This window comes from Lygodium microphyllum, chromosome 11 (assembly GCF_053477565.2).
Source record: "Lygodium microphyllum isolate KBCC chromosome 11, Lygodium_microphyllum_v1.1.10, whole genome shotgun sequence".
In the NCBI taxonomy this organism is placed as follows: Eukaryota; Viridiplantae; Streptophyta; class Polypodiopsida; order Schizaeales; family Lygodiaceae; genus Lygodium; species Lygodium microphyllum.
Genome location: NC_141145.1, coordinates 138,144,903 through 138,160,366, shown reverse-complemented (window position 1 = coordinate 138,160,366; position 15,464 = coordinate 138,144,903). Strand labels below are relative to the sequence as shown.

The window sequence follows — 15,464 nt, the reverse complement described above, 5'->3', positions numbered from 1 at the left end:
ACATGCAGTTATGACTCTTCTTGGACTGGTAGAGCATTTAGCTCTACTGAGGATGCTTACTTTTGAGTAGTCTCTAAATTTATGCTTTAAGTCTAAACATTAATTATAGACTTTAAATCTTTTTTCATCGGACATAGCATTGGATATATGTTTAAGATTTATTAGTCCGATTAGTAGTATACTAGTGTCGGACGGTACTATTCGGATACCGTTGAGCTGAAGGCCAAGGAGCCTTGTGGTGTAGTACACAAAATACAATGTGTTGTGACCTGATTGGAAAGAAGCTAGTCCTATGTATACAAAAGACAATTAGAACCTACATGACTCAACTTGTAAGGTTCCAGTGACAAAATAGTAACAACCACCCAATGACTTTGTCTGCATAGGGCCACATAAATCCGAATGCACAATCTGTAATTTGGCAATTGCTCTAAAAGCAACATCACGAGGAAATGAAAAATGACGCATTTTTTCCAAAATGCATCCCTCACATATATGCTAAGGAGGTCTCTCCAAGAGAGGTATGCCATCAAGCATCTGTGTACGTTGCATAAGCATCAAGCTACCATAGTTTACATAACCCACGCGAGCATGTCGTAACTCTACCTGTGACATAGCAAGAGCATTGCTATTGTCAAAGAACCATGTCATGCGAACTACCTTGTATATGGAAGCGATGACAATGACAATGCCCCTCATGTCCATCCAAAAGTCCTCGTTTAAGCAAAGCTATTGAAGCCCTCACTCCTACTTGACTCAATATGGACTCTTCTTCAAGCTACTTCTTTAATTCATTAGACACGAGCTTGTTGCAAACGTCATAAAGGCACTCGAGAACAAGCCACATGGCTGCAAAGTGTATCTTCAAAGGCTTCTTCAACTCCAAGCCAAGTACATGCAATAAATTGCAAGAACTCAGACCTTCATGTTGATGAAACCAATGATTGTGAAAGCATCATCCACAATCCTCTTCACCCACTTCAATGTGCCTATATCTTTCATAAGAAAATCTAGGCAATGTGTAGTGTATGGTATCCATGGATGGAAACTCAAACTCAAGTTACCCTCCCATAGAGACATAATTAGAGGTGTTGTCCATGACAACTTGCACAACGTTTTGCGGACCAACCTAGAAGATCACACACAATGAAGTTAGAACCAATAAATTTGAAAAGTTGCAAGCAAACATATCAATTACCTTAATGATGCCTTGCCATATACATAAAGGAGCTCATGGTTCTTCTTCCTCTTGTGTCGTCATCTGCTGCTCGTAGAAACTACATAAAGTAGGCAAGAGACAAGGATGTTGATAATCTTGCCTTTCTTATGGTTGCTCCATTCATTGAATAGGATAGATCACCACCGGCACACACAAGCTCAAGTAACTTATCAATCCTTACTCTCTTCTCATCAAGTTTCTTCATACGCATATCATGGTATGTGACACCATACCATCACACATACGGACGGACAGTGGCAATAACTTTCACCATCTGCTTCCATCAATTCACTTTAAGGATGTGGAAAGAGAGGATACACTCAATTATGGTGTATGCAATCTCTATTTCGACCTCCCTTTGCCTCTCTTTAAGAAAAGAGAGAGGACCAGTCACTTGGCCCATTGCTTGGGCAAGTGTGGATTGCCTCTTCAGTATAGGTACACCACTTGAATGGGTTTTCCTCGATGAGATAGAGGGCCTCACACACACACACACACACACACAATGATCAATGGCACCTCCTCTTCATGAGGCCTTTTGCTTGCATTGTGTATACTTCAATCTAGTGAGGGACAAATCCAACATTTGCAAGTGGCAATGCAAGTTTTGTGTCGAGATCCCAACCTCATATGTCACTTGCCTCATCATTTACATATGCAAATTGGGAGGGGAGGGCATACTATGCCCCAGTGTTCTTGACAATTCTACGAAGAATTTCTTCAGAAATACTTGCAATTGAAGTGGTGCAAAGGTGTTTCAAGGGCAAATGAGGAGGTGGTGTCTCTCGAGCATAAGGCCTTAGATGCAGAAGAAGATCCTTCTCCAACCATCTCCGTTTCCTTTTGTGGAGGCCCTGGAGAAGGAAACGGAGATGGTTGGAGAAGGATCTTCTTCTGCATCTAAGGCCTTATGCTCGAGAGACACCACCTCCTCAGTTGCCCTTGAAACACCTTTGCACCACTTCAATTGCAAGTATTTCTGAAGAAATTCTTCGTAGAATTGTCAAGAACACTGGGGCATAGTATGCCCTCCCCTCCCAATTTGCATATGTAAATGATGAGGCAAGTGACATATGAGGTTGGGATCTCGACACAAAACTTGCATTGCCACTTGCAAATGTTGCATTTGTCCCTCACTAGATTGAAGTATACACAATGCAAGCAAAAGGCCTCATGAAGAGGAGGTGCCATTGATCATTGTGTGTGTGTGTGTGTGTGTGTGTGTGTGTGTGTGTGTGTGTGTGTGTGTGTGTGTGTGTGTGTGTGTGTGTGTGTGTGTGTGGGGAGAGAGAGAGAGAGAGAGGTGAGAGTTTACGAAAAAAAAAAAAGAGAGAGGTGAGAGGGAGAGCTTGAAAGTAGAAGGTAGAGACTAGAGAAAGTGGATTTGGAGACTCAAAAAGGTGAAGGGTGGAGTGATTGAGGGAGTAGAAAGGGTAGAGGGGTTGAGGGAGTAGAAATTACTTGAGGGATTGAGGCAATACAAAAGGCAGAGAAGTTAAGGAAGTAGAGATAGCTTGAGCAAGTAGATAGCTTGAGATGGCAAGAGTGCTTGAGGGAGTAGAGAGTGTGGGAAGCTCAAGCATCAAGTGAATAAATACTAGAAAGAATGAATAAGATGGGGGAGAGGGAGAGATTTTTATAGAGAGGGATATTCTTTCAAGGTTTAGAGTTGGTGAGCAAGGATAAGGGGGAAGGAGAGAGCGAGAATGAGTGTATGGGCAATAGGTGTGGCCCATGGGTAGGTTGTGTATTTTGTGGTGGTTTTTTAGTGCAATATATTTTCATGAATTTCCAAAGGTTGTGATAAACCATAAAGTGTGTCCTTCAAATGGGCGGGGGGGGGGGGGGGGGGGGGGGGGGTTAAGGGGGGGAAGGGGGCACGCAGGGAAAGGGGGGAAGAAGGAGACCTTTTGTAAGAGAGAGAATAGAATAGAGCTGTTGGAGGAGAGTAGGTGGCAGAGAAGAGAGAGACGTTGCAGAAAACAGGACAGAAAGGTGCAAGTAATGGTCACCAAACGGATAGCTTGTTGACCTCAGGCAGGTCGCAATTGACTGCCATCAGACAACTCCATACGAGATCAGACAGGTTATGCTAGATGGGAAGGATCAGACAAGTCAACCCATCTGTCAAACGTGGACAACCCTGGTAAGTATGTAAGTGTTACTCTCTAAATGACTCATGGTTATTAGAGGCCATTCATTCAAACTTGCAAAACAATGTGTTTTGAGAGATTTGTCCATTTACTTAAGGTTGAAAATGAATGTAAAACTGTATGGAGAAAAGTCATTATACTGATGGTTGGGAGCTACAAAATGCCTACAACGTCCTTTCTTTATGTGCCTCTACAACACATTTAGTACCAGCATATTGATAAGCCTTTCCCACCTCAGATGCTTTGGAAGCATTTCTCATTTTTGATAAGGAAGACAAAGACGCGTCTTTGCATGCAATGAGTTCTCATAATGACATCATTCACATCAGTTCAAGATCTATGCAATTAAACAGACCACCACGTCATAATGATTGACAACAACAGGATCAGAAGCAAGTAACATGCAGAATGTGCATGACAAAGTGTTCAAAAAGTAAAGGCATGATTAAGAAGCAGCATTTGACAAGAGACCATATAAATCATCCCAACAAACTTGCAGTGAGGAATCTAAGGTACTGAATTCATTGGTGGCTTTAGGAGAAAAGAAACATTTTGTTTTCCCAAGTCTTTGCAATCAGAATGAATACATAGTTACGTTTAGAGAGCTGAGATAGTATGCAATAATCAAGTAATATTCCACGCATTATATAACAATGTACAGTGAATTGACCCACAAAAGCCTTAGCAAAATTTGAAGAGTCGCTCAAGAAAATTTAAAGTGATCAAAAAGTTCAGTAGTTAAGTTGACTTAATTTGTTACCTTCTCATTGCGGATATCATCTCCTGCAAGGCTAGCAGGAGGCTCCATTGCAACAAGAGCAATTGTCTGTAGAATATGTGATTGAACAATGTCTCGAATAATGCCATACTTGTCAAAATACCTAATCAAAAGGACCAAAAGGAAACAGTGAACATATATCTTTTCAGAGATTTACAACTCTTAGTTACACTCAATGAATTTCAAACAGAATGACTCGAAGGAAAATAATTAGAAACCAAAGGCAGGGGCAATGCAATAAAGTGGGACGAACCCACCCACCATTGCAAGAAGAGATCTTTCTTGGATCTCTCCATCAAGACACCAAGCAGCTCTATTGAAATTGTGAACAATGCAAAAGAGAGGAACACAGAATATTCTGGCGAAAATATTCTCCTCCAATACTTTAAAATTCAACAGCTCAATGTCAGCCTGCAAAGGTTCTCCATAGAAGAAATCTTAAGCTCTAAGAAGCATAATCAATTTGCTCAACATAAATAAGTGTCTTTGACTACATTACTCAAAGAAGTAAAAGGGCATATAAATAGGCATGAAAAGACGTAAAAACAACAAGGACATGGAAGAATGCTGTCCCAGCGTAAAGAATTGGTGGCTACAACTAAATGTTTCATTTGCCAGCAGGAGGAGCATAGGGTGACTAAAACCAAAGAAGATCCAAAGGGTAAAAGACCCAAAACATCAGCAGGTTGAGTCCCAATGTGCTTAGTGATCAACCTAATATGGATGCTATTGAGCTTTGCAAAGCACGGGGAAAACTCAAAGATCAGCATGCCTTGGTATTCTTTGATCCTAGTGCACAAGGGAACTTTCTCTCTACAAACTTGGCTGCCCATCTGCACATCAAGGATGATGAGATGGTGCCGATGGGAAAGATTGGCATGGCATGTAATGGGCATGGAGAGCACGTCGCACCCATCACTGGGAAACTTCTCTTGCATATACAAAGCTATGTGAACAAGGAAGAGTTCTTCATTGCACCACTTGAGGCTCATGATGTCTTACAGGGGATGCCATACCTATAGCAAAGTTGTGAATTTTCAGCATAAGGATGAAGCACATGTATTAGATGTAAAGCTAAAAGGGAAATCAATCCCAGTTGTATCCACTTCAGCCAGGTCTAAAGTACTGAAAAAGCATGTTTTACAATACATTGTTTTTGTCAAGGGCAAAGGCAATGCTGAGACTATTGGGAACTTGTCTAGTTGGATAAAGATTGCATATCATTCCTGAAAATATATGCTGATTGTTTCTCAACGTCACTTCCATGATAGCTTCCGTCCAAGAGGCCACATGATCATGCCATATATTTGATTCCCGGAAGTACCCCTCCTAATAAGCCACCATATAGGGTGTGTAGCCTAGCAACAGGAGATTATGAGTCAAGTTAATGAGATGTTAGGAAAAGGGCTAACTCATCCCATCTGGTCTCCTTTCTATTCATCAAAGAAGACACCTGTGAACTTTGAGTGAGGTCTTAAAATTCTCTCCATCATTCGATTGAATGTGGCGGGTGCATTAGTTAAACCCAATGGCATGACTAAAAACTCGTATAGTCCAAACATTGTACCGAAAGCTGTCTTATGAACATCTTTAGGTGCTATATGTATCTGGTGATAGCCGCTCTTAAGATCAATGCGACTAAAGATACTAGCACCTTGCAACTTATCCAAGTTATCATCTATCCTTGGGATAAGAAAACGATTCTTGATTGTGATCTTGTTCAAAGATCTGTAATCTATGCACATACAAAAAGAACCATCGTTTTTTTTAACAAGTAAGACTGGAGAGCAGTATGGAGAAGAGCTAGGTTCAACTAACCCTTTTTCCAACAGTTTGTTTACTTATTTTAGAATCTCCTCTTGCTGACTTGCACTTACTCGGTAAGGCGGTTGGTTAGGTGGTGAACTGCTTGAGATAAGATCAATTGTGTGATCTTCCGGGTGCTTAGGAGGTAACTCTCTTGGGAGTGAATCACCCAAACAATCTTCATATTGGGAGTGATCTTCCGGGTGCTTAGAAGGTAGCTCTCTTGGGAGTGAATCACCAAAACAATCTTCATATTGTTCAACAAAATCATGTTTGGCTTGATCGATTAAAGAGAGGGGTTCTTTTAAAGCCTGAAACTTAGAAGCATTAGTTGGTATTATGTGTTGATTAGAGGCATCAAGTACCCTTGAATCATTAGCTTCTTTTGACTCTCTCACAAAAATCATGTACGCAGAAATAGCTTTCTTCATTTCTTTAGAAATACTAACATGACTAACCATTGGCACAAGCCAATCTCCAGCATCGGCAATGTATACTATATTCCGATCCTTGAATTGAAATGCAAGGGTCTTCTTAACAAAATCACGAAGAGGTCTAATCTTGTAATGCCAAGGCATACCTAAGATAATATCACAGTTACCAATGGGTGCAAGTAGAAAAGATTCTTGATCGCAGTAATCCCCAATTCTAAGATTCAACTTCCCTTGGATAGGAGTAGAATTGGTTGTAAGTCCTTCAAATGTCGAACTTGATCCAATTGGTGTTCCCAATCGATCCAATGGAATTTTAGCCTTTCAGCAGTATTTGCTGACAAAAATTATCTGTGGACACTAGATCAAAGAGTTTCAAAACTCGTTGATTGTTGAGTGTCCCCCGAACCTTTAAGAGTTGTCTCTTCTTCTCATTTGAATGAGTGTTAGCTTGCACATCCGGAATAGAATTTGAGGATAGCGGAGAAGGATCTTTAATCGCATTTGCTTCCTTCCTTTTGTAAGGACAATCAAGCTTCATATACCCTAACTCGCCGCAAAGAAAGCTTTCATGAGGACATGTATTTTAACATGTGGATTAATTTCTAATCACATGATTAAGTAAATGTTACACATGTGAGGTACAACTAGGGTTAAAGTAAATTTACTAGCCCGGAACCCAAAGAAATCACGGGATATCAAAGGCAAAAGTTGCTATGAGTTATGCTGCACATGTACTTGGTGGTATCCGGTGCCAGTTGTTAGCCTAGGCCATAAGTGTCAATTAGTAACGCTAGAGAACTGGTGTTTAATGGTACCTAATGCCAATCTGATGGTCAAAGATGGCACAGAGACACTCGAGAATGGAAGTTGCCTAGCCAATTTAATTATTGGCCAGTCAGATTATTTTTCATGGCACCGAAATAATTATTAGATTAATTTTCAGTATTTTAAGACTGAAAATTAATATTGAATTATGAAAAATGCTGGAAAAACCATTTGGGAAGGCTGCCACTTGTCAAAAATGCCCATGCCAGACTGAAAAACGTCTTTAGAGGCTGGGGAGAGGCATTTTTATAAATTCAGCCTGCAAGAGAGAGGGAAGGGAGGCTGCTGGTCTGATTTGCAGCCATTGGAGGACCTTCTGAGGCCTCCAAGGGCAGGAGAAGACCAATCAACAGTAGGAGGCAACATCTACAGGCTGTTGAGACAGGGCAGCAGCTGTAAATGACTAATTTTCTTCACTTCTTTGCATCTACAAGCTGTATGGCAGGGCAGCAACTGCATTCGACTGATTTTCAATCATTCTTCGACAAAACTCTGAATTTTCTCTCTCTACAGCTTTCCCTCTTATCTCCTAGTCATTTCACAGCCTTGCTCCAAAGATCTCAGTATTTGGACCCTTGGAGACTGAGAAATTGCAAATTTCTCTACTGTAAACCCTAATTTACAGCAGAGATTAGGATTTAGCAGCAGCCTTGGGAAACGTGTCAAATATTGGAATCTCCAAGACTTGGATTCAACAAGGCTGAAGGTGAATTTCGGCTAAATTCAAGTGGAGGACCAACTAGCCATTGAATTTGGGGCATTTCCATCGTCTATGAAGTGGGTAAAGGCCAATTGAGTGCACGAATCAAGGGGCAAAATAGATTGAAGACTTACTGGTCACTTTGGACAGCAAGGGGAGTTGAAATACCGAAAGGGATTGGGAGAATCCCATTGTAAGTCAACTTTTTCTTCAATAAAGCTAAAGAAATACCCAAAGGGGCGCCAATTTTGGGGCCAATCGGGTGTGCATTGTCCAAGATCAGTAGGTAAATTTGTATTTTCAGATTTGCATTTATTGTGTGCTGCTGTAGTTAAGTTTTAATCAAGTATTTACCACCCTATCTAAGAAAGAAGGCTGGTTACATGGTTCCATTGCCGGGATACCATCAAATCCTTTGAATTGGTCGGCCCGTGGTACTTGATTGCAACTTGGAACTATTGCATTATTGCTGAATTGTTCTCAACAGTGAATTACAGCAAGCACGTCTTCACATGGTGATATGGGATCAAGTGGAGAGGATGCATCACTCCTTGGTCAATCACATGGTGAAGGGGAAAATGCAATGACTAATGTTGGGTATGGTTCTCAGCATGGACAGCATGCTGAAAACGTGGGAAATGACCCAAATGTTGGCAGTTCAATGCATTAAGAGGCTGATGACCAGGAAGGGGCTGAAGAATTTGATGATAGCTTCAAGGATCGAATGCATACAGCAGCAAATTTTTTTGCTGAATTGGTAAAGGATCCCGAGTTTACTTGATTCTTGAATGCCCCAAAGAAGGACAGAAAAGGCAAAGAGAAGGAGACACCTTCTACAGCTTCGGGACAGCCACAAGAACCGAAGGAAATGCCTAAGCCTTCTTTAGAAGAGCCCAAAATGCCTGATGAGCTCAAACAGTTGGTATCCGTGGGGCAGCAAGTGCAAATGCATGGCCAACTTGGTAGTGCCAATACATGGGAACATGGGCAGCAAGGCAATTATGCACATTCAAGCATAGGACAGCAAGGATACTTTGGTGGTGGTACCATTTTCATGCTATGGTTGGACAAGCACCGCATACGGGAATGTATGGCACAAATCCCTATGGTATGCAGCAACCAATGCATGGCTCAGAACAACCAATGATCCGGGTAATGCAAGTGGAATGCCTAACCCCATGTATGGCAGCATAAGTATGATGCTTGGGGCACAAAGCGGGCCATATGGATATGTATCAACACCCCTAGGGACTGTTGGAGCACAAGGATTTGGTGTTGGTCATGTAGGTGCTTCAGATAGTGTTGGTTTTCATGCAAATACAGCCAATGCACCCTTTTTGCAGCATCCCATTTATGATAACTTGACTCCCATAGGTCCGTCGAAGGACTATGATGAAGGTGGCAAAAGCGTGAAGTTTGAGCCTTTCAATGGTGCACAAGATAGGTTGAAAGCACTTGTTTTTATTCAGCAGTTTGATGCAGCCTATTCTGGAGGCAACTTCACAGAGGCATCTAAGATACACAAGGCAGCCACATTTTTTAAGGGAAATGCATTGCAGTGGTGGTCTACACTTCTTATTCAACGGAAATCACCTACCACTTGGGTCCAATTCAAGTAAATGTTTGCTTCAAATTGGTTGACAAGTACCTTTGAAGTAGACATTATGACAGCTTGGAATCAATTGAATTCCAAAGACTGCAAGAACTTGGATCAGTATAATAAGAAGTTTTGGGATGCATTGTTGCCAGTTACTTCTTATCGCACAGTACCCCTCCATGAGCAAGTGCAGAAGTATATTTGTGGTTTACCAAAGGAATCAAGGATTTTTGCATTAAGTCCACTGATTCCAACATGCCTCAACTTACAGAAACTGCTACTACAATCGACACATTGTTGCATGGAGAGGATGCAGGATTCTATGATGATGATGCCAAGTCACATGTCAAAGAGGCAAAGGCTGAGAAAAAGGGTAAATCTGAAAATAAAGCTGAAAATCAGGGCAGATTTGAAAAATAGGGTTGAAAAGAGAAATAAATCGCAGAGAAAGAGTGGGAAAAGTGATGCACTATCACATAAACCTCAGTTGTCGGCCGTCAATATGGTTTATCACACTGAGTTGGAAGCCATAAAAGAGCAATATGTTGCTGATTAAAACTTTGCTAATGTTATGATCAGCTTTGCAATGGCCAAGGCATGGACACTTTGTATAAGAGAGATTTCTGATGATGCATGGATGACTATGTGTCACAAAGCAGTTAAGGCCTAGAGTTATCACTGAAAGTCATGCTCCTCCATATGCAGGACATAGAGATATTGATGCCACGGTCAAGGCAGTGGAGCATTTCTTTTGTTGGCCAGCTTTGAGGTATAATGTAGAACAGTTTATTAAGACATGCATTGTATGCCAAAAGGGAAAGCATAATAGGAAAAAGATGCCGGGTTTGTTACAGCCCTTGCCTATTCTAGATCGGCCTTGGCAGAGCATTGCAATGGACTTTATTTTTTAGCTTCCTAAGACACCTACACGGAATGATGGGATATGGACTATCATTTGCAGGTTTAGCAAACAAGCCCATTTCATTCCAGTGAGAAAGAAAATAAAGGCTGATCATATGGCACGATTGTTTTTGCAGCACATATTTAAGTATCATGGTATGCCGGAGTCGATCATTAGTGATCGAGACCCTCGGATGACCAGTTTATTTTGGAAGGGCTTAGTTTGAGAATATGGGTGCCATGCTGAAATTCTCATCATCCTTCCATCCGCAGACAGATGGTCAATCTCAGGAAGCAAATTCCACAATGTTAGATCTTTTGAGGTGCTATGTTTTAGACCACAAGACACAGTGGGAGCAGTATTTGTCCTTGGTTGAGTTTGCTTACAACAACACAATGCATAGTTCTATGGGCAAAGCTTCATTTGAGGTAGTAGAGGGTGGTAAGAAAGTACCCCCTATTTTGCACATAAAAGATACGATCTTTGAGTTTGATCGCTATGTGGAAAGCATGGATGTAGCTTATCAGAAGGTTGAGTATACACTTCAAAGATCATAGGATAAGCAAAAGAGGGCAGTTGATCGCCACAGACGTGCTTTGCAGTTTGCAGAGGGTGATTATGTATTGCTGCGTTTTGAAAAGGCAAGGCTGAAAAAAATGAATTGTATCCGATGTTGAGTATGAGATACTATGGGCCGTTCGAGGTGTTGGAGAAGATTAGCAATGTGGCATATCGGCTGAAATTACCTCCACATTGGCGGACACACAATGCCTTTCATGTCAGTTTATTGCGGCCTTTTTGTGGTGATGTGCCAAAGGATATGTTTGCTGAAATTCAGCTTGAGGTTGAGGAGCTAGATGAGATTTTGGTACTTGAGAAGATTTTCGCACACAAGGAAAGAAAGGTCAAAGGTAAAGTTTCCAAGAGATACTTGGTGAAGTTTCAAAATTATTCACCAATGGATGTCAAATGGATGGAAGAGGATGACTTGGCAGACCATCCTCAATTGTTGCAACTTTACCTAGATGCCTTTCAGTAAGAGCCCACTTTAGTTCGGGCTCCGTCAGGTTCAGCAGAGCAAGGGTCCAGAGTATTGCCTAATGCTCAAGAGGGAGGTAGCACTTCCACTCCTCTAGTTATGGACAGCTCTCGTATGTAGTGGATCTCGGATGTATTCAGCATACATTCACGGTACTGTAGCTGAATAGTATGTTTGCCAGGAGATCACTATTCATTGTACTAGTCACTACACTTGGTATGCAAATCGGTATGGTTTTCACTGCAGCTCTGAAATTGTACATTTGCATCCGTTATGCTTGGGGTGTAATCAGTTATGCTTGGTATGGCATTGGTTATGCTTGGTGTAGCATCAATTAATGATCATCAAGGGCTGATTATCGAATGTTGGTTTTCAGCGTATGATCATTAATATTCAATGGTATTCAGCTTAGTTTTTTATCAGCTTGAGAGCCGTTTATGGTCACTTTTTGGATCAATTGTGCATCAGTTTTTGCACCGATTGCTGGTAAGTTTTTGCAATGAGTTTATGACTAGTTTGAGGTCACATTTGCAGCAGTTTGTGATCAGTTCTCAGATCAGCGGGTGATCAGTTTATGATCAAACTATGCTTAGTTTTCAATGGTTTACGTCTAGTTCCATGGACAACAGCATATGTTATGATGCCACTGATGTTTTAGCCATGGTTTATGCTTGGTTATGCTATGCTATGGTTTGGTTTTGCCAGATGAGTTGAGCTCATGAGAAATAGACATGTCACATGATAATTTGGCAATGTTTTTGAGATTCTTTGTAAGTCTTATGTTATGTTATGTTGGTTGGTAATTTTCAGCATATGTTGGGCATATGGAATGGTTGAACAGCAGTGCGCAATGTTATGTTGACTATGATGCCCTATGTAAATTCCAATGTAGTACTTTGCTTTTGATGCATTTGGCAATGCAATCGAGGATGATTGCAAGGATTTCAAGGGGGAGGGCTTTCATGAGGACATGTATTTTTCAAACCTCACTTAACATGTGGATTAATTTCTAATCACATAATTAAGTAAATGTTACACATGTGAGGTACAGCTGGGGTTAAAGTAAATTTCTGTCAATGGAGAGCCAGCAATACCATAGCCAATATTGAGCTAAATGTAGGAGTTGTTTCCTGAGTTCCACTTCTAGTTACATCATTTTCCTCTTGCATCTAAGCATTGGAGTCACGTCATTAACCACTATGCAACACAAGATTGCACTTGGCATATCAATCTTAACTTTGAGATTCAAGAGTTTTTTATTAAGGGAGGGAATGATCTAAAAGTCAAGTTGGCCGAAATGTGGAGGTTACTCACTGAGTTTATCACTACTAGCTCCCTAAAGTCAAAAGACAATTAGGATAAATTCTTTTTGAACAAGCTTCTTAAAAAGTATTTCCACTTCATCCAACACATTATCTCTAACTAACCTTCCTTCTTGAATACAATGGTAAAAAACTTGATTAAGCACTATTTACAGAAATTAACAAATTCACAAAACTGAAATCCACACTTTACCATACAATCTTGGACAATGAACATCCTGTTGGCCCCAAAACTCCTGCCTCTTGCGGGGACCCAAAGAAATCACGGGATGTCAAAGGCAAAAGTTGTTATAAGTTATGCCGCACAGGTACTTAGTGTTATCTGGTGCCAGTTGTTAGCCTAGGCCATCCATTTGGCCATAAGTATCAGTTCGTGACACTAGAGAAGTGGCGTTTAATGGTACCTAACGCTAATCTGATGGTCAAAGATGGTGCAGAGACACTCGAGAATGAAAGTTGCCTAGCCAATTTAATTATTGGCCAGTCAGATTATTTTTCAGGGCACCGAAATAATTATTAGATTAATATTCAGTATTTTAAGGCTGAAAATTAATATTTAATTATGAAAAATGCTGGAAAAACCATTTAAAAAGGTTGCCACTTGTCAAAAATGCCCATGCCAGACTGAAAAACGTCTTTAGAGGCAGGGGAGAGACATTTTTATAAATTCAGCCTGCAAGAGAGAGGGAGGGGAGGCTACTGGTCTGATTTGCAGCCATTGGAGAACCTTCTGAGGCCTCCAAGGATAGGAGAAGACCAATCAACAGCAAGAGGCAACATCTACAGGCTGTTGAGACAGGGCAGCAGCTGAAAATGATTGATTTTCTTCAGTTCTTTGCATCTACAAGCTGTTGTGGTAGGGCAACAACTGCATTTGACTGATTTTCAATCATTCTTCTCGACAAAACTCTGAATTTTCTCTCTCTACAGCTTTCCCTCTCATCTCCCAATCATTTCACAGCCTTGCTCTGAAGATCTCAATATTTGGACCCTTGGAGGCTGAGAAATTGCAAATTTCTCTACTGTAAACCCTAATTTACAGCAGAAATTAGGATTTAGCAGCAGCCTTAGGAAACGTGCCATACCAAAGGGATTGGGAGAATCCCATTGTAAGTCAACTTTTTCTTCAATAAAGCTAAAGAAATACCAAAAGGGGCGTCAATTTTGGGGCCAATCGGGTGTGCATTATCCAAGATCAGTAGGTAAATTTGTGTTTTCAAATTTGCATTTATTGTTTGCTGCTGTAATTAAGTTGTAATCAGGGATTTACCACCCTATCCGAGGAGGAAGGCTGGTTTCATGAAGCACCTTCCTTCCTCTTTGTACTTTTGTATCTCAGAGTGTGAGAGATACTTGTGCTTCTTCCTGTTACCCTCTAGCTTTGAATATTGGTCATGAGTAGAGGTGGGCCTTCTTCGATTAGTCGTGTCTCTTGGTTGATCATAGAGCTACTCTTGTCTAGCTCTATAAGAACTCATCTCCAACTTTTGGGATGTAGCAAGTGTATGCAAACTTTCAACTATGATGGCAGACTCCATCATACAAGATAAGGTTTCATGTGGATACACCTTTATGGTTCTGTGTAAATAAGGACATAGGCCAGCTTTAAACTTCATTTTCTTCTCTTCATCACTGATCTCCATGAAAGGAGTAACCTTGACAAGAGTAGACCAAAACTTGTCCTCATAACTAGTGACCTTCTCATGCTCTTTCTGGCCTAGCCAATCCCACTCCTTGACATCATTCTCAAAATCAACAGAAAAGAACTAAGCATAAAACTTCTTCTTGAACTTTTTCCAAGTCGTAGGTTTCCTTTCCTCCAAAATGAGAGTCAACAACGAATTGCTAGCGGTGTCTTTCAAGTGCATGCCTACATACTTGAGCTTGGACTTTTCTAAGAAATTACCATCAGAAAAAGCAACTTCAAATTGTCTGACAAAGGCTAATGCCTTAGCAAAATCTCTCTTACCAGAGTAAGAGTCAAACTTTATGTCCTTATCCCCAGACTTGAAAATCTTTGTCTTCTTAAGCTTGCTCCTCTTATGGTCCCTCTTTGTCCGTTTGCGGATTGCACGAGACTTAGAACTAAGAGAGTAGAAACTAGAAGATGAGGAGGAGGAGGAACTTCAGTAATCAATTGAGTAGCTGGTTGCTGAGGGAGGTGACTTCCTCCTTATCTGCCTCACTCGAGGTGAGGTCTTTCTACTCTTCTTGACCCGAGAGTCCTTCTTCCTTCCAGGAAGCTTCTCAGCAATTGGATACTTTGCACCTTCACCATCAATTGCTACAATGGTGTTTCCTCCAGTATCACCATCTTTTGGAGGATCCGATCCTTCATAAGTAGCTTTTTCCCTTGCCCTTAAGCTATCAATCAATTGGCGTACTTCGGGAATCTTCAACAAGCTACAATGCTCTATCAATTGAACCTGTAACTAGTCACTTGTAGGCACTTCATCAATTGCCATCTTTACATTCTTCTTGCAAGGATCGCCTTTACTTTGAGAAAAGCAAAGAGACCTGCTTTGATACCACTGTTATAAGATCTGAGATACACGCTCGACCTTCTTATATACTTAAAAAACATATGGTGAATATTATACTGGCACAGAGAGAGAACAGATGAGAGAAAAGAAAGATGTAGAGAGAAAGAGAGAGAGATAGAGAGATTAACAATATACTAGGGACTAGAA

At 40.9% G+C, this 15,464-nt stretch overlaps 1 protein-coding gene across 2 annotated transcripts in view; it reads right to left on the bottom strand.

Annotated features, from left to right (window-relative positions):
- LOC148029433 (inactive glucose-6-phosphate 1-dehydrogenase 4, chloroplastic-like) overlaps positions 1–15,464 on the bottom strand; it is a 159,897-nt gene that overhangs the window by 63,341 nt on the left and 81,092 nt on the right. For both annotated transcript variants that reach the window (XM_087688248.1, XM_087688249.1), the window contains exon 9: positions 4,133–4,253. In XM_087688248.1, coding sequence (XP_087544374.1) covers positions 4,133–4,253 — 121 coding nt within the window. The remainder of the gene's footprint in view (positions 1–4,132; positions 4,254–15,464) is intronic.